The sequence below is a fragment of the Corythoichthys intestinalis genome, chromosome 5 (genome assembly GCF_030265065.1).
Source record: "Corythoichthys intestinalis isolate RoL2023-P3 chromosome 5, ASM3026506v1, whole genome shotgun sequence".
Taxonomy (NCBI): Eukaryota; Metazoa; Chordata; class Actinopteri; order Syngnathiformes; family Syngnathidae; genus Corythoichthys; species Corythoichthys intestinalis.
This window is the reverse complement of record NC_080399.1, coordinates 42,495,818-42,515,168: the sequence shown is the minus strand read 5'-3', so window position 1 is coordinate 42,515,168 and position 19,351 is coordinate 42,495,818. Positions and strand designations below refer to the sequence as shown.

At 39.3% G+C, this 19,351-nt stretch overlaps 2 protein-coding genes across 9 annotated transcripts in view; one reads left to right on the top strand and one right to left on the bottom strand.

The window, feature by feature from the left end:
• The window catches only part of LOC130916085 (methionine aminopeptidase 2-like), a 49,700-nt gene that overhangs the window by 7,082 nt on the left and 23,267 nt on the right, over nt 1-19,351 (bottom strand). For 4 of the 7 annotated variants that reach the window (XM_057836486.1, XM_057836488.1, XM_057836487.1 and 1 more), the window contains 9 exons: nt 7,032-7,136; nt 5,155-5,280; nt 5,012-5,077; nt 4,779-4,881; nt 4,511-4,672; nt 4,113-4,294; nt 3,788-3,882; nt 3,055-3,166; nt 2,880-2,983 (listed from right to left, as the gene is read on the bottom strand). In XM_057836486.1, the coding sequence (XP_057692469.1) occupies nt 2,880-2,983; nt 3,055-3,166; nt 3,788-3,882; nt 4,113-4,294; nt 4,511-4,672; nt 4,779-4,881; nt 5,012-5,077; nt 5,155-5,280; nt 7,032-7,116 (1,035 nt within the window). In that variant the 5' untranslated portion in view covers nt 7,117-7,136. The remainder of the gene's footprint in view (nt 1-2,879; nt 2,984-3,054; nt 3,167-3,787; nt 3,883-4,112; nt 4,295-4,510; nt 4,673-4,778; nt 4,882-5,011; nt 5,078-5,154; nt 5,281-7,031; nt 7,137-19,351) is intronic. The other 3 variants (XM_057836490.1, XM_057836491.1, XM_057836492.1) reach the window with 3 other exon arrangements.
• The window catches only part of LOC130916083 (uncharacterized protein C3orf20-like), a 30,835-nt gene continuing 20,427 nt past the window's right edge, over nt 8,944-19,351 (top strand). For both annotated transcript variants that reach the window (XM_057836483.1, XM_057836482.1), the window contains exons 1-4: nt 8,944-9,243; nt 9,319-9,392; nt 14,438-14,778; nt 18,257-18,286. In XM_057836483.1, the coding sequence (XP_057692466.1) occupies nt 9,193-9,243; nt 9,319-9,392; nt 14,438-14,778; nt 18,257-18,286 (496 nt within the window). In that variant the 5' untranslated portion in view covers nt 8,944-9,192. The remainder of the gene's footprint in view (nt 9,244-9,318; nt 9,393-14,437; nt 14,779-18,256; nt 18,287-19,351) is intronic.

The window sequence follows — 19,351 nt, the reverse complement described above, 5'->3', positions numbered from 1 at the left end:
ACCCGTCGTAACCTTTCATTTTCACACTCTTTCCTGGTGAAGTGTAGTCAAACTTTGGAGCGAGTGGTTCTTGGCGCCATGCTAGTTTGATGCGTCTGGACAACAAGACACGTCACGACGCAATACGCGTCTTTAGGAATCGTTAAAGGCTTTTTCATTGTGATGTCGAGGCCTTGAAACACTCGGAACTGGTTCCAAATTGGAATCGGATTTCGATTCCCATCCCTACTGGTTAACAAGGCGCAGCAAAGACTACACTTCCTGAAAGTGCTCAGGAAGGAGCAACCCGACACCAACCTGCTGGTGACCTTCAACCAGTCAGCCATTGAGAGCCTGCTGACCTATGCTGTGTCAGTGTGGCACTCAAGCTGCACAGTAGCAGACAGGAGAAGACTGCAGAGGGTGATCAAAACAGTACTAACGGACATCTTCTTCCCTTGTCAACCATCCACACTTTTCAGTGCCTGGAAAGGGCAAGGAGCATCATAAAAGACTAAACACACTCCAGTTTAAACCTCTTCAACCTGTTGCCCTCTAGGAGGCGTCACAGGGCCATACCAGCCAAAACAAAAAGACTAAGAGACAGTGTTTTTCCAAGAGCTGTCACCATACTCAACTCATGTTTGCACTGAAATCTGTCATTGCACTGCTAATGCCACAACATTGTCACATGCATCTCACTAAGTAATATGTTCTAAGACATCTGTCTCAATTTGGGTACTGCGTATGCAATATTTGCACTGTTACAATACATCTATGCGTATGTACAGTATACAGTAAATGGACCTTTATGCTTGTGCATGTGTTCGTTCCCTATATGGACTCCCGAAATGGCTGGGCGTAATTTGATGAAATTTTACACAGTTGTTATTTATGTTTCTGGGAGTGTTCTTATATGGATTTGATCTCTGCAGTCCTCCGTTTAGTACGGAAAATTGATTCAAAACTCCAAAAATTAGCATAGAAAATCCATGTTTGTAGAGGTGACAACGCTGTCTTTTGGCCAAAAGATGCGTCTCTTGCGATTGCAAAGTCACAGTTGGCTTTCAAACTTAACGGTTTCATGTACAAAATTACATGTGCTCCACAACTAGACACTGGCTGTTGGGGTTGTGAAGTGTATGGGGCTTAAGAGCATCAAGAGTTCCTCTCATTCTTCTCCATGTCACTCGCCACAATACAGTAGACAGCGAGGGAAATGCGATTGCGCATTAACCCCTTTATGGTGTCTTTTTACAATTTTTTAAAACTATTACTATATTACAGCTGCATCTCTCGGGAAAGTATGTTACCATTCGGTTTATTCACATTACACAAACCCGAGCAACACCGTAATGCTTCAACCATACTGCTCGTCAATAATTATCTGCACAAACTGTCATTTGCACTATCATATCAAGTCAGCCATCTGCCTCCTAGTCTGAGTAATGTAAATTCTCATATATGCACGGTTATATTACTACTACCACACCACTTGCTGCTAGTCACTTATTCACTTTATTCCCAATCTGTGCACCCTGTAGCCTGTGTTTTTATATTATCCTTACTGTACTTTTTATTTTATGTGGTGCACGTTATGGTGAAGCTTTAAATCTAGTTATACTTTGCACAATGACAATAAAGGCTATTCTATTCTATTCTATTCTATTCTATTCTATTCTATTCTATTCTATTCTATTCTATTCTATTCTATTCTATTCTATATGTATGTATTACTGTGACCAGAAGTGTTTTCCTCGTTGAATTTGAGCTGTAACCGATCAGAGGTTGGAAAATTCTGACATCATTGAGGGCTTGAAAACTTGGTTAATTTGTAGTCTAATTGGTTGAAGAAACAATTCTTGCTATTGGCAGATAGTAGTTCAATTATTGCTGCAAATTATAAATATCATGAGTAATTATCACACCTACAAAGGTTTAAATTGCCTGCAATGTACAATAGATAGAAAATGTCTACAAACCTCTGTTTAAACGCTGGGTTTTCTGTGTCCATCCCTATGACCTACAACTTGTAATACTCAATTGGGAAGTACAAGAATAAACAATTACGGAAGTCTTTATTGCAATAATGTTCACACCTATTAATATGTGTTCAGAATCAACCAGTCACCTTTACATCGGTTTTAAACAGGAGTCAGCACATATATGCCAGTATTTCCAGTGTTTTATGATTTTTTTTTCACCCCAAAGAAAGTTCAGCTGGCAAAGCACAACTTTTATTGACATGGAATCCTTAACTCACTTTAACATGGTCACTTGGCACCATTAGGTCCAACTACTACTAATAATACCGGCAATTGCACCAACTGTAATACTTCAATTGCTGTTGCCTAAACACTCAAACAGTGAATAGGTTTTTCAGCGAATGACAGGATAGGTTTACAACAACAACAAAAAAACTAGGAATATGCTGGCATTTAATGTATAAGTACTTCAAGTTCATTTAGTATTTCAATTCATTTTATAAATGATTTTGATTTATGCTTTATTTTCTTTGACCCCAGTTATATTACCACTCAGGAGAATAATTAGAAATGTTTGAAAACTGAGCCATTGCCAATTTTGCTCAATAATGAAGACTGAATACATCCTGTATTCAGCCCAATTATCTTGATCTACGGTATGCACTTTACTTTCGTTGATGATTATTATGGTGCACGTCACAACAACGCAAATCCAAATGACTACCAGTTATGCTGAATTCAGGTCAGTCTTTCTATCTGTCTATGATCATATGGGAGGGGGAAAAATCACTGCTTAAATACTCGGGACCACAGAATATTGTTTAGGATCATCTCTCAAACACACCCGACAAGCTGTTTTCTAAAATTCCGTCTGATATTTTGTTTGAGTCTGTCACCACACACATCTGAGCTCACCTCCATCCTTGTGGCCTCTCCTCCTTTAACAATAGGAACGGTCTTCCCTGAGTGTATCCTGTACTGTCCAATAGAATGACCATTGAGATTCCTGATCGGCTTCACTGCAACAAAATACAGCCAATGAGCACAAATAAGAGGCATCAGCGTATCAATGTAAGGAGATACTAATGACCTGCTTGGTCATCACCTTGATAGGTTTTGCCATCTATATCCACTTCGTAGGATTCCATGACCTCCTGAATGGTCTCACCAACATCACACAGCCGCACGTCGATACCTGCACACTGGGGTACACAGATCACATGTATAGAGCTGGGTTTTCGCAGTGCTCTGTAGTGGGTGGCACCTTTGCCCCAAAAGCTTGCATTCAAAAACCCTGCAATCTTTGGTGGAGTGAAATGGAACTACTAAAATATGATAAATAAGATAATACTTTATTGATCTCTCATAGGGGAAATTCAGATATCGCGGCAGCATAAAAAAGTATACAGTTAAAAGTATAAAAAATAGAGAACCTATGAAAAGTATATAAAAGTTATATACACGTAATATACATCTAAAATAAGTACAAGTGGAATCTAAAGTTACTGAAGATCGGCACTATGCAAAAAAAAAAAAAAAAAAAAAAAGAGTGTGACTGTAATTGTCCTTATGTTTCCTGGACAATTAAATGTGAGCACAGTCCTCTTGTTGTAAAATCCAATGGCACAAATATAGATAGCCTGATAGGGACATTTTCTACAAATATTGACTTCTTTGTGAAGTCAAGATCAACAACTAAATTTTGAAATCCATAAAAACCCATCATACAAAATAACGCAAAGAATCAACACGTCAATATAATATTTGTTGTCATTGCAGTCTGAGGCCATGGCACACTGCACTTGCATCAGGAAGATGCTTACCTTGATTCCGGTGTTTGTCGCATCTCTCACAGCCTCCAGCAGTCCGTCATACTTTGGATTAAAAGTGACAGTGAAGGCACAGTCGATTATTCGTCCTGAAGGAAAAGTAAACATCAACATCACACTTTATTTTATTTTATTTTTTTTTATAGGAAACATAAATGTTATGATATGCTATGATAAACTTCTTAAAATGCCAGTTTCAGTAATGTTACATTGCATTTCTGTTTATTGGCGGGCATAATTCAAATGAAGATTTTTGGCCTATATACAGCTGTAGGTTGAAACAGGAAGCCACACAGAAACTTTTGATGAGCCAGTGTACCATTAATGTGAGTCCCAAAGTCTATTTTGCAGACATCGTCGTAGCGCAGGATTGTGGGGTCGCCAGCATTTGGAGTGTAGTGTGCAGCACAGTGATTGATAGAGCAGCCGGTGGGGAAAGCAAGGCCTGCCTGCAGTCCGTCCTCCTTTATTAGTCTCCTGGAGCAATCTTCAAGCTTCTCACTGGCAAATAACCATCAAGCAAAACATGAATTTGGTGAAAATAAAATGCAATTAGCATCTTACTCTATGATGTCTAGATTTTTTTTATTAGATAATGAAGTACAGTTCGTCAATCGTCCCATTATCCATGGTAAGTTTCTGAAAATAGATGCTATCCTGGTCCTGCTATTATCAGTTGATGTGACATGAATATGTAAAGGGTTGGCCAATGCTCACCAGATGTCTATCATTGTCATGCCTGGTTTGATCCAGCTCCTCACGTAGGACCGAACTTGGCGGTGAGCCTCAGCTGCCTGCCTGAAGTCACTCCACATCTCCTGGTTGGCTGAGTCCAGCGCTCGCTTCTCCTCACTGGATGTCCGCCACGCCGCACTGCGCCTGACGATGGGACCCACATCATTTTAGGAACACCTGCTCCATCGCAGTAATACGTCCTCCATGAAATAAGCATAAATCTGGAAGGTTGTGCATGGCGGTCACACACCCGTCTTTTGAGGGCGGATATTCACACTCCTCTCCCTTAGGAAAGTCTCCACTGGGATAAAGTTGGCAAATGGGGATGGAGGGGGGGTCAGTCTGTCCCTTTACTGTGACCCAGATAGAGAAAGAAGCAGGGAAAAACACTCAAAATGGTACCAGTCAGATTTGAGTGAGAAAATGTATCACTCCTTATCAGTTGATTTGCAATGCTAGTGGTTCAGATGATGATGTACTCACACCCTCTCTTCTTTTTCTTTTTCTTCTTTCTCTTGGTAGTCAAGTTGTCTCCATCGTCGCCATCTGCTGATAGCGCCAGTAAATGTCAGCGTCTTACTTTCACCTTAGCTTTCGTGTGTGTTGAGACGATGACATTCAGTTACCCTCTTCCTGGTCATCGTCGTCGTGGTCTTCTTTCTCCTCCAGCATTGTCTTCTCCAGATGTTGTGTGACTTCAGCTACTCCTTCGACTTTTAGGTCATTCCCCTCAGAATTGCTTGACTCCATAGCTGCGAAGTCACAAGTCTCAACACCCTTAGATTTCTCAATGAAAAGTCTAAAAACCTATACCTTTCGTTGAATCTCAAAGGGATGAAGATGTCTCAACATTCACTCTTTTCATGGTGAAAAGTTTGAAACACCCACACTGTACGTACAAGTTTTCAACACATGCACATTGTGGTGCATGCATGGCAGCTTTTCCAGGTAAGTTTCCAAAAGACACAATTTTGTTGCATCCAAGTGGGGATTTAAAAATTGGAAAAGTTTCAATTGCCGCACTTTTACCAAAGTTTTCCCACATTACATTAGCAGAGTCAATAACACTGGTCTACAGCAAAATGCTTTCTGGATAAAACTAGTGAGACTTTATTAAATTTGAGTCACTAAAAAAGAAAAATGAGGTCAAAACTGTCAACTGGGTATAGTTTTTAAGGTACAGTATCTGGTTGAAATGTTAAAATACAAGCAATTTAGACGAAATGTATGGCATAAATCCTGGTGTTTTGGAATTGGACTGAAATGCATTAATGTAGACACATTTCATAAGTAGTATCACACACTGATATACCCATCTCATGTCAAATGTACCAACTTGTAAAACTGATATTATATAATTACACCAATATATCTTTGTAATAACTAACATTAAATATCTTGAATACTGTCCTATAGCCAACCAGCACTGAAAGCTTTCATTTTCCAATCCATGTTACAACAGCAAGTATACGATTTAGCCTTTTTTTTTTTTTAAACGTCTGGAGCAGATATTTTCCAAAATATTGAGGACCAGTGTAATCTGAGTGTTGCACTGTATCATTAATATCTACGACCCATCAACATCGCCCATCCTCAGCTTTGCACCTGTGTGCATGTATGTTGCAAACGCAAACACACGCACACGTACAGTGGGGAGAACAAGTATTTGATACACTGCCAATGGGTTTTCCCCTTGGCAGTGTATCAAATACTTGTTCTCCCCACTGTACGTGCTTTTAGTGGATGATTTGTAGTATCAAGAAATTGCCTCCAATAAGAAGTTGGCAGGGCATGTGCATAAATTCTATAGCAAAGGGGTCATTATCAAGGTCATCCATCCACTACTGTATGTACAGTATAATATATGCTTTAGTGAGCACGTTGAGACATTGGAGCGTGTTCAACAACTTCATTATTTTCTTTCAAGGCTGCAGTGTTTTAATGCCATCCCATTTTCATTGCTTCAAAGTGCCTCTATGGTACAGTTGTCTTATATTAGTTACTAGTGTCGTATACTTGAGACCGGTCCTGGTTTAAGCCAAACTTTTAAGGGCTTAAGTCTGGTTACGGACTCAATTCCAAAAACTCTTTGGTTTGGTCTCTTGTACTTTGTCATTGTAACAAGTCAGCTACAATGAAATTAAAACGCAAAACAGTAAATGAATGAGGAATAAAAAGAAGCTAAAAAAATAAGAAAATTAATCATTAACTTTATATGTGATGCACTTAATTTCACAGTTTCAACCTTGGTGTTATACTACAGTTTAAACAGGTAATAGCAGTCAGATAAAAACTGTTTCAATGATGTCTTTATAGTCGATTTATAAAGACTACATACTATCATGGAACATGATTGTAATATTTGATGGTGCGTCTAATAAAGTCCCCAGTGTGTGTGTACACCTAATTTGACAAGTCTCCACTGCCTCCTCTATAATTTCCCTTCTCTTCTTGCTTTTCTCCCACATCTGCAAGCACAATGTGTGAATATGTTCATTCTCACCTGGTGCCGATGCCTTATTATTCTTACGCCTCTTCCTCTTCTTCCTCTTCAAATCGCCAGCCGCGTCATCGTCCAGGAGCTCCATGTTCACAAGTTGAAGCAAGGCTACGAGAAATGAAGTGAGGAAGTGTGATGTTGCGCAGAGAGAGTTAGGGAGAAAGCGGGGAAGGGAGAGAGTGAGAAAGAGGAGTAAAAGTAAACAACATTGAAAATTTTACAGAAAAGCAAATATCAGAGCATATCTGTTGGTGAAATCCAGTGGGAGCTTTAAACTTGCTCTCTCAGACAATTGTAAAACAATAAAATTTATTTAACCCTCTCAGTAAATGTACATAAAAAATAATATTAAAAACACGATAATGATTAAAATGAAAACAAAAGATAAAAAATAATCACTTGCTCTATAAAAGGTTAAAGGGCTCAGGTGTAAAAATAAATGACTAAAAATAGTCACTTGCCCCATGAAAGTGTTGGCAACTTTTAAATAGTTATCCACTGTAAGCACTGTCCCTGAAAGGGTTAAAGTCCAAGCACCCAGTTAACTCATTTACCACTGGTCCAAGCATGGGCGTAGGTTTGTATAGGGACAGTAGGAACATAACAATAGCAACTTTTCAGGATGCTCAAATTGTCCTTACCAACTTTTAAGCAACCTTATTTGCATTATATAATGAGTTCAGCTATATAGGTAATTTAGATTGTCTTCCCATATGTTGTAAGGATAGAATTGACCCAACCATTATTTAGTGAATTATTTTCATTATGTTCAGACTTACATTTACCCCTTTTCACTTGCTGAATGTGCTGGCCCATTTCCCCCCTCAAACGCTGATGACTTGCATTTATTTAAAATTTATTTTCTATTTTATTTATCTATAACATTTATTTGCAGTCTACGCAGACATTTTTTTCCAGATAATTATACAGATACATTAATCATAATCGAGGTAAAAAAAAAAATCAACTATTTTGAGTTTGGCTGTCTGAAGAAAGGCTCAATTTTTATGTTTTTGTTATACTCTAAGAATTTTTTTGCAGCTATAGATAACCTATTTATTTAGACAATGTTGTGTGGTCTTATGACAAATGTTTATTTTTTGCATTCCTGCATAGAGATAGAGATTATTAACATTTTTTTTAATGTTAATATGTTCAAATATTGCAATTTCAATTTGCAAGTTTTCAAGTTGGTTCTTTAGTAGTTTTTGAAAACAAAAGTTTGAATCAAACGGTGTATCACCTGAACCAATACACATAAAAGTATAAGTCTATACAGATATATTTTGCATTGATCATTTAGCCTGTCAATTATTTAGGTTCATATTCATGAGAAATATAGCCCTGACCCCTGTTCTCCCAATCTGTTTGGTCTTATTCATGTCCAATCCCCAGGAAAAAAGTGTACATGCAGGTTATGCTATTAGATCGTCCCTACCAATGTTGAGACAAAAACCTACGCCCTTAGTACTGTACATGTGTATAGTAGTCAAAGTGTTGTTGTCATTAGTAAGATTAATAATAAAAACAGCCATGATCTGCTATAGACCTCCAGTCCATTTTGACAAGGAATAATCGCTGTCAGTCCTCCCAGTAAAACTAGAATGGACAACTATCACCGTCTATGGTGGCCAATGAATTCAAGTTCATTTGAAATCTACTTTATCACCGTTTATGGCGGTAAATGTTGACTATATAAGTATAACACCAACACCAAGTAATTAAATTTGTGACACATTGTGATGTTCAGAGTCAGTATTTCATAATTTCACCGCTAAGCATGTGATGCTTTCCAAAGAGCAATTCATATTCTGCAAATAATTTCTATTGTTATGAGCCCGAATTCAAGTTTAGTGTCCTCGAGCGCCCTCTGTAGATCTGTAATGACACTGCCTCACTTACGTCATGATTTACAATTTCGCGATGAGCCCACCTGCAAATTCTCAGGTTTCTTGCCATTATTTTGAACCATCACTTCCAAGTCCCGTTTGTGCTCCTGGACCTCACTGAGCTTGCTCTGGTTGAGTTTTGGCGGACGTTAGGAGAGATAATTGTTCTGACGACGGCCGCTTTGTATCGCTTGGTGACGTGAGTGACGCAGACGGCTCCACTCGTGAGACAAGCCGTCGTAATGGTCAAAGCATGAGTCAATTCTCCCCTCCACATGAATTCGTTGACGCTGCTGACCCCTTACCCCATATATTTCTTCGACCAGGTGGGCTCTCGTCTTTGTCAGCAGCTTAGTTGCGCGACTTTTTTCCCCCCATTTTGAATTGTTCTCTTTTTCTAGCCTGCACCACCGCGAAGTAAGAAGGGCAAAGTTGTGAATGTGGTTAAACCCAAAGAGGAGAAGAAGGAAAAAAGGTATGTAAACATACGTAAACATGGCTGCAAAATATGAAGTCTGGTAACTGCACTGCATCATACTAGGTCTCGGAGCAAATATTTTGTATAAATTTTAAGTATTTGCATAGGGTTTTAGAAGTTTTTAGATATATGAGGGTTTTTTTTATTGTGCAGGTTTGGCTAATGGCCAGGGCACTGCCCCACAATAACAGGAAATGGCAATAGAACAAGGCATTTTTGGACAGTTTATAAAATATAATAATAATAATATATAAAATAGGTAACCGGTGACTCAATAATATCTTAGTCGAATGAAACAAAGGATAACAAGAACCAGATCGACAGTGCAACCAAAGTCCATGTCTGTGAAAATGATTTGTTAAACCTATCAGGGACAGTGGTCACTACAGTGTACATTGGACAACTATATATATATATATATCTTGCAGGGGGTCGATATCGCTTATTAATTTAGGCTAATTGGATTTTTTCGTGTTTTTCCGACTCGAGTGAGGCATTAACTTGACGGTCTGAATGGGACAAGTCGCATAGAAGTGGACCATTTCAAATCTGGGTCAGATCTGCGTCACTTTCATATGTGGTTTAAATCCAATATGGGCCACATTTTTCCAGAATGTCGCGGCGGTCTGAACTGTCAAGTCTCCCAAATTGAAATTCATGCAGCAATTACATAATCAAAGAGCGAGGGAGACAGGGCGCTTTGGTAGCGGTGCAGTTGTGCGTTAAGACCTAGCTTGCCTTGAACACGGCTTTTGGGGAGGGGTCGGGGCTTGTCAACAGTCATAAAAAATAAAGATGGGTTGAGAATAAGCCTGAGAATGCTCAGTCTTTTCTTTGCTCAATATGAGTAATATTTCAAGATTGCTTACACGGCCGAGAATCGGGGCAAACTGTCCGTGCATGCATGCTATGGATCCATATAAACTTGGAATATAAGCCTAAACGGGGATTATTTATGTATGTTATATGTGTCTTCTGTTTGTAAATCAAAAATGTATCTCCCTGGAATGACGGATGACAACCAGCATGTGTAGTCATTTGTTTTGATGCTTCTGCGTATGCGGGTCTTCTTGCTCAGCGTGTGTCGGACTGCGAATTAGTGCGCATGCGTAATACTTGAACGGGCTCAATGGACAAAGGCAGTCTGAACGGGCACGTAAAAAAAAAACATATGACGAAAAAGTCGGATTTGTGCATTAAGACCTGCGGTATGAACCTAGCCTTCGAGGAGAGTGGCAGGAACCCTGCCCCACACACACAAAAAAAAACTACAAATGTGCGACTGCTTTACGGTAGTGATCTAATGAGGTGCGCCGAGCCTTCGAAGCACGTGTCGAGTAATGAAGGGACTTTTCCACGGAGCGCGTACCGAGGCTCGTTTCATTTAGGGGAGGTTCTGAAAATGATGTCCGAAGCTCCCTGCCCAGCTGTACCACGTGATTGCTTCAGTGAGTGCTTTAGATTTGTGCACGCTACAGTCTATCAACTCCTCTAGAAACATTCAAAATGTGAGTGTTTGAAGGAGAGTTTCGAACAAGTGAGCGTTTGTATAGTTTGGAGGTGTTTTGGAGAGTGAAAGATTTTGTAGAAGAGAGAAGGGTCCAGTAGTTATATTGACCCTACTCACCAACGTCACAGAATGACGTGTCGCTGTATCCGGCCGCCATATTGTCCATCATCGTTTATCTGTATTCTCAATGGTTTCAATTTGTCGTGCAATTTATAGTGCAATTCATGGAAGCCCCGGTGCTTTCAGACGCAGTAAACTCGTTGGATGCGTTGCATAAAAGGCGTTATGTGGAAAAGCTTCAGTCTATCCATTCGCCAGATCCATATTTGATGCCTAAATCGATATTTTTCGACCCGCTGTCTTCGCCCTCTCTGCCTGACATCTGCTACCCTGATATCTACAACTATCTTGTCCATACAAAATCAGCCTATTCTCACGAAAGTTTGAAAAACTTTAAGAGCAGCACTCTATGCAACATTACCCCGTGTGACCCTTTACTTCCAATTTTCTAAAATGGCGACAATCAATAAAAAAAAAAAGTTGACTGCGATGGCCGACGCTTCAATGATAGGTGGATATTGGACTATTTCTTCAATTAAACACGCAACAACTGTGTCTGCCTCATTTGCAAAGAGACAGTCGCTGTTTTCAAAGAGTTCGATGTGACGCGATAATGATATTACCGAACAAGACACGCTGACATGTACGACAACATTACAGGGAAGATACGCAGCGAGAAATTATAGCAACTTGAAGCTAATTTAATTTCACAACAGCAGTATTTCGCAAGAGCCCGAGTGTCGAAAGAGAACGCCACAAAGACGAGACTGTTGAAATTATGAATAAAAAAAAAATAAAGCAAATGTGACACACAGAAGGGCTTGCTAAAATTTGTTTAAATATATTGTTCTATGTAAATCAGCCAAGATAGCCCCCCGCATTTTTACCACACCAAATCTGGCCCCCTTTGCAAAAGGTTTGGACACTCCTGTTTAACTGATGATCCGTAGACGAGGCCAGCTCCTTTCACTTGGTACCAGCTAAATATTATTCAAAATGTAATGATGGTGGAAGAAATAAGCATCTTGAATTTGAAACTGTATGTTGTCGGCGATTAGCCTCGCAATGATCTTAGTTGTGGTTGTCAGCCCAAAACCCTCTAAATATATATTAAATGCATCTTACCAAATATAAAATGACTACTACATAATCTGTGGTAATCGTTTGGAGCCCAGTTTTCTCGTCGAATTGCAGCAGTCCATCTCGCGCTCCTCTCCGGGTCTCTCGGAATACGGTAGAACTTCAAGTCCGTCCGTCCATCTTCTCTGTTATTGCAACCAACCGCCACACACGCCTTCACCATTGATTATTAATGTTGAGCAGAAAAACACGCCATAATAGGAGGAATTTACGTAGCGGTAATGTGTCAACACGACAAGTTGACGGACAATATGGCGTGGAGGCGTGGTTGTGACGTCATGTGAGTAGGGTCTATATCTATAGGATGGAGCCAGCAAGAAAGAGGACTTCCTCTCTATGAAAAAACTTGTGTTTTAATAAAACAGAATGAAAATCTCCCACCATCCTGTTGCTACATCAATGTCCAAATTACACAAGCATAATTGGTACCCTTTTTCATGTTACACAAACATGCTTACTGTTCTCTCCCTGATTACGTGTAACGGTACATGCAGGTCCGTTGTGGACGGTGTGTGGAAAGCTCCCTCCCAATGTTTTCATGTGGGTACTCTGGCAGCTAAAGCTGGTACGGGCTTTTGGCTTGGTGGTCAGAGCATCCGCCTGCCATGCTGGACGCGTCGTGCGTGCGGATTCAGTTACCAGTTTTTATGCACACCTAATTCTCTGTAAAATAACACTGCACAACCTGCCATATTATGATAATGCATTTATGGAACCATTTTCACACATATACACACACTGCATTACGAAAAAAAATATTGTAGGTTTTACTTCATGAGTGACATATGACTGTCACTGTATGTGGCCACTCCTCCTACTGGACCCAAAGGTTTATAGGTTTATAACTATAATTTGTTGTATGTTAATATTAGGGGAGCTACTTGGTACTGCTGATTTACAGGAGACATCACCATAATTTGTTGTATGTTAATATTAGGGGAGCTATTTGCTACTGCTGACTTACAGGAAACATCACCATATCATATATTTTATGACTGTTGAGGTACTGTTTGCGTGTATGAGTATGGTTTTTGTTTCGATTATTATTTTTTTTTCTTTTTTTTTTTCAGGGGATACCGTCCCTCATACATTATGGTCTCACAGGCTACGAGTTTGATCTCATTGCTAAAGATTTTCATTATAAAGACAGGTCGATGCGAACGCTTTCGCGCAAATTCTGCAAAGCAGAGCAACAAAAGAGACGAAAAGTTTTGTTTGAGGAGGAAAGAAAGGGGAGGCTAGCAGAATAAACATTGCCCGGCTTTGGCGTGAGGCCCGAAGTCGGTGGGGGGTTTAGCCACGCCAAGCCACACGGTTGCTAACTGTCATATGTTATTGTTTAGCCACAACTGGATTCATTGTCTCATTATCATCCTTATTACATACATCATCTTTTACACAGCCACTGCGAGACAGAAATGTAGTTTAATCCATCTGCAGGTGACCGGGAGATTGATTTTGGATTGGTTGATGATTTTACGACACCATGCGGGTGTGCGCTTGTCCTAATGGGAAACGCAGTCTTCTTTAAGGCAAAACAGTACCGCTTTTGTCCACTGGCGTCGCTGAAATCGACCAAAACTGAAAAAGTTACCAAGTGTTGCTTTAACACCTTTTACCCTTAATAGAGCATTTGACTATTTTAACCATTAAAAAAAACATGATTCTTAACAATTATATATATATATATATATATTAATAATAATTTATGTATTTTTATTATTTTCTTTTCAGTCTAAAGTTATGAAATTAAATAAATGAATAAAAATGGAAATACCCACTAATTACGGGCCTAAGTAACACTGTAAAGTCGATTTTCAAAGTATTTAACTCATTGCATGCCATTGTTGGCAAATGCCGTCCAATATTTGGGAAGACTGAATACTCCTCTTTCAATGCCATTGGCGGTGCTCGATGTCCAATCCCTTTTGACTGGGAGGTTAGAAGGAACCCAAATCTTTAGAAGCACTGGCTATCAAATCTCAAGATTCTAAAGTTTCTTGACTCATCCTTGAATGTAGACCAGTTATATCTTTTTAAAAAAAAATCTGCTTTTACTTGGAAAAGTAACAATCAACATCCAGTATTTGTCAACTAAACTCGTGACCTCATAGTATCATGGTTTCTATGCATTTGGTAATAAATATTAAAACATTTCTTTGTAAAATATTATATTAATCAATTTAAAATAACAAATTCATTGATTAATTTAGTGTTTTGCATTTTGTGTATCTAGCTCTTCAGTCAGTGTGTTTTCTTTGTTGTTGATGTTTTTTTTTTTTTTTTTTTTTAATTAATTTTTAAATTTTTTTATATGTGTGTCGTGTCACAGGTCGGAAAATGGCAAACTATTAAAGCTTATGAAAAAGGCCAAAACTGAAGATCTTCCAGAAATATTGCCAGGCATAAAGGAAGAAACCTGCGAATATGACTCGGCGGAGGATGAGAACGAGGACCCATTGGCTAACCACAAGCGGGCAGCTCCTCGCCTGCTGAACGAGTTGGGTCGCCTGTTGTACCGCACCAGGGGCGCCGCCTTGCAGGCGGCTGACATCTTCAACTACTCGGCGGACGCAGCGCTCAAGCTGTCTGCTAAAGATGCTGCACGATTCAATGCAGCGAGGAGGAGAAAAGCACAGAAGAAAACCACTAAAACTATTCAAGAAGATATAGGTAAGGCCTGCCACAAGTGCATTTGAAATTATATGCTGTGTGTATATGCAGTATATATATATCTATATATATATCTATATATATATATATATTAGGGCTGCAGCTATCGAATATTTTAGTAATCGAGTAATCGACTGAAAATTCTATCGATTAATCGAGTAATCGGATAAAACAAATATATTTTTAGGTGAAGAGCAATTATAGATATACATGAGAAAACAAGACATTTTATCATTTTCAGTCAATCAATGTCTTTATTTTTGATGTATATTGTTGAAAACAGCCAACAATTGCATCTCAGATGTAACTAGAATTTTAAAAAATGACTAATTCACTGCTTTCACTCAAAAAACCTTTAGATCTTATATATATATATATATATATATATATATATAACACACCTAAAAATGCCTTTACGCTTGATAACACACATCACTTAAAAGTTAGGATTTTTTCCTACGTTTTTCAATTAAATTTCTATTTGTGTCAAGCCATTTTTAAGTTCTAGTTAAGTTTTAAGTTAGTCTAAACTGTAAGTCCTGATAGGATTTAAGTTTTTGCACTGTTCAGAATAAATGTATGATACAGGCTGTATTGGAGCACATCAGGGAGTAGTGCTACTTGGTGTTTTATCCAGCAATGATTACTGAGCTAAAATTGATAGTTAGCATTGTTGAGTTTTTATTTGACATGCTCATCACTCCACAACGCTATGTTATGTTATAGCCTGTATGTAAGACACGTTAGCCACGCATCGAAAGCGGTCTTAATTAATTGAAACCTAGCCCTCCGCAGTGCTAACGTAAGGTGAGCTAGTAGTGACAGTAACGTTAATCTTATACAGTATATTAGCGTTTAGCGCTCTTTATTAGCGCTTAGCGCTCTACTGCTTTAAGATGGCGGCTGTTTGCTAACGCTGCCCAGACGCGGCCTAGTCTGTCATTGCGCATCTAGTTCAACATACATGTGATCTCTATGAGACTCACTGGACGCCACCTGCAACTAACGTAGCATGAGCGGGCTAGTATTTAGCAACGTCGGCGTCGTTTGTAGCGGTTGTCGGCTGCAGTAAGTTTTTTTTTTTTGCTTCTTCCTCTACGCACGTGACATCAGCGCGTTGTCCCGCATTAAAAGTAGTCCGAGCAAAACGTGATGCTTAGAGCTGTCAAAATAAACGATTACTCGAGGTGAATAAAATTACTCGGATCAGTTTTTAAACTCGAGTTACTCGAGTTGCTCGAGTATTCGTTTCAGCTCTAATATATATACTCACATACAGTGGGGAGAACAAGTATTTGATACACTGCCAATGGGTTTTCCCATTGACAGTGTATCAAATACTTGTTCTCCCCACTGTATATATATATATACTCACCGGCCACTTTATTAGGTACACCCGTCCAACTGCTCGTTAACACTTAATTTCTAATCAGCCAATCACATGGTGGCAACTCAGTGCATTTAGGCATGTAGACATGGTTTAAGACAATCTCCTGCAGTTCAAACCGAGCTTCAAACCACTTTGAACATGGCATGGTTGTTGGTGCCAGAAGGGCTGGTCTGAATATTTCAGAAACTGCTGATCTACTGGGATTTTCACGCACAACCATCTCTAGGATTTCCAGAGAATGGTCCGAAAAAGAAAAAATATCCAGTGAGCGGCAGTTCTGTGGGCGGAAATGCCTTGTTGATGCCAGAGGTCATAGGAGAATGGCCAGACTGGTTTGAGCTGATAGAAAGGCAACAGTGACTCAAATAACCACCCATTACAACCAAGGTAGGCAGAAGAGCATCTCTGAACGCACAGTACGTCGAACTTTGAGGCAGATGGGCTACAGCAGCAAAAGACCACGCCGGGTGCCACTCCTTTTAGCTAAGAACAGGAAACTGAGGCTACAATTTGCACAAGCTCATCGAAATTGGACAATAGAAGATTGGAAAAACGTTGCCTGGTCTGATGAGTCTCGATTTCTGCTGCGACATTCGGATGGTAGGGTCAGAATTTGGCGTCAACAACATGAAACCATGGTCCATCCTGCCTTGTATCAACGGTTCAGGCTGGCAGTGATGGTAAATGGTAAATGGTGTTGGTGGTGTAATGGTGTGGGGAATATTTTCTTGGCACTCTTTGGGCCCCTTGGTACCAATTGAGCATCGTTGGAACGCCACAGCCTACCTGAGTATTGTTGCTGACCATGTACATCCCTTTATGACCACAATGTACCCAACTTCTGATGGCTACTTTCAGCAGGATAATGCGCCATGTCATAAAGCTGGAATCATCTAAGACTGGTTTCTTGAACATGACAATGAGTTCACTGTACTCAAATTGCCTCCACAGTCACCAGATCTCAATCCAATAGAGCATCTTTGGGATGTGGTGGAACGGGAGATTTGCATCATGGATGTGCAGCCGACAAATCTGCACCAACTGTGTGATGCCATCATGTCAATATGGACCAAACTCTCTTAGGAATGCTTCCAGCACCTTGTTGAATCTATGCTACGAAGAATTGAGGCAGTTCTGAAGGCAAAAGGGGGTCCAACCCATTAGTAGCATGGTGTACCTAATAAAGTGGCCGGTGAGTGTACTGTGTGTGTGTGTGTATATATATATATATATATATATGAATAACTAAATACCATGTCAGTGCTGTATGTTTGTGTATTTACAACTGGTTTTAGTGGCATTTTCATTGGGCAGAGATGATCTAAATTACATTAATAATATGAGTGTGGTCAGGGAACAAATTCAATTTGTATCACAAGGCGACACTGCTCTTGTGTTTATAAAAATGGTTCTTTTATTACCGTTAGAATTTTGGGTTTTGACCGAATAGAAGGATTTTGCAACATGGATCATATATCAGATCTGGATCAACTGCAAAAAAAAATAAAATAAAAAGTCTCGCTGAAGTTATTTCAGCCAGATGGGGTAACACTAGCTATTAGGTGATAGGGTGTCCTAACCTTTTCCTCAGTTAGAATATGCATTTTTGTTTATATATTTGGTTTAATGAGTAAAACAATGTTAATTTTTGTTCTTTACCTGCAATTAAATCACTTTCTTTTCCAGAGATTAACAAAAACAAGACATTGATATGCAAACATTTCTTAATTAAGAAATGAATATTTAACGGGCTGTCCTAATTTTTTCACTTGACTGTATGTGGTTCTGCAAGGTTGATCGCGGGAGGTTGTCTCATTAAAAAGTAAAAAACAATGAGCACCCCTGCTTTAGAACTTTCTGGGATGTCGTCTGAGGGTTTCTCCGATAAATCAGGACAAAGCATTGGGTACAATAAAGTAGCGCCCCTAAATATAAAAATTGGAACTAATCCTTGACTCACCTGAAAGATGAAACACGTAAAAAATGACCAAAATTGAGTTAGTCCACCTTAGTGCTTATTGGCTCATTTGTGCAGTTATTTAAAAGTACGAATTCAAACCTCATCTTGTCTGATTTTTTTCTCATTAGATGCTGCAGATGATCCTAATGAAGTGTCTGGTATGTACATTCTGCCAATGAATAGGTTTCAACACCTACATTTTTTTTTGTCACACCCATTAGGAGATGTGGATAGCTCAACGTCCAGACTATTTCCAATGACATGGGTTAAAACTAGGGGTGCAACTATTGAATATTTTAGTAATCGAGTACTCGACTGAAAATTCTATTGATTAATCTAGTAATCGGATAAAACATTTTTTTTTAGGTAAAGAGCAATTATAAATATACATGAGAAAACAAGACATTTAATCCAATATTGAGCCATTTTAAGTCAATCACTGTCTTTATTTTCGATGTACATTGTTGTAAACAGCCAACAATTGCATCTCAGATGTGACTAGAAAAAAAAAATCACTGCTTTCACTCAAAAGATGACATTAACTCTTGGTTCTCCTCCAACTTCCTCCTACTCAATAGCTCCAAAACAGAAGTCCTCCTAGTTGGAACCACCGCAACGCTCGCTAATGTCCATAAGTTCTCTATTACCATCAACAATTTACCGATCTCTCCTTCGTCTCAAGTTAAGAGTCTGGGTGTCATCCTCGACAGCACACTCTCCTTCCGGTCACATATCAACAGCATCACCAGATCTACCTATTCCACCTTCGCAACATTTCTCGCCTCCTCCCTTCTCTCACCCGCCATACCGCTTCCACCCTGGTCTGTAATCTAATAACCTCAATAACCTCCCGGCTCGATTATTGCAACTCACTGCTCTTCGGTCTCCCTAACAAGTCCCTCCAGAAACTGCAGCTCCTCCATAACTCAGCAGCACGCCTCATCACTCGAACCCCCGCAACACACATCACCCCCATCCTCCGTCAACTTCACTGACTTCCCGTCAAACAAAGAATCAATTACAAGATCCTCCTCATCACCTTCAAAACACTCCATGGCCTGGCCCCTCCCTACCTTTGCGATCTTCTCCGTCTAAACAATCCATAACTCTTGTGAAGCCTCTTTGTGTGGTTTGAAAAGCGCTTTAGAAACAAAAATGTAAAATAAGATGTATTAATATTATTAAAAAACTTCTAGAGCTTATTAAAAAAAAAAAAAAACATT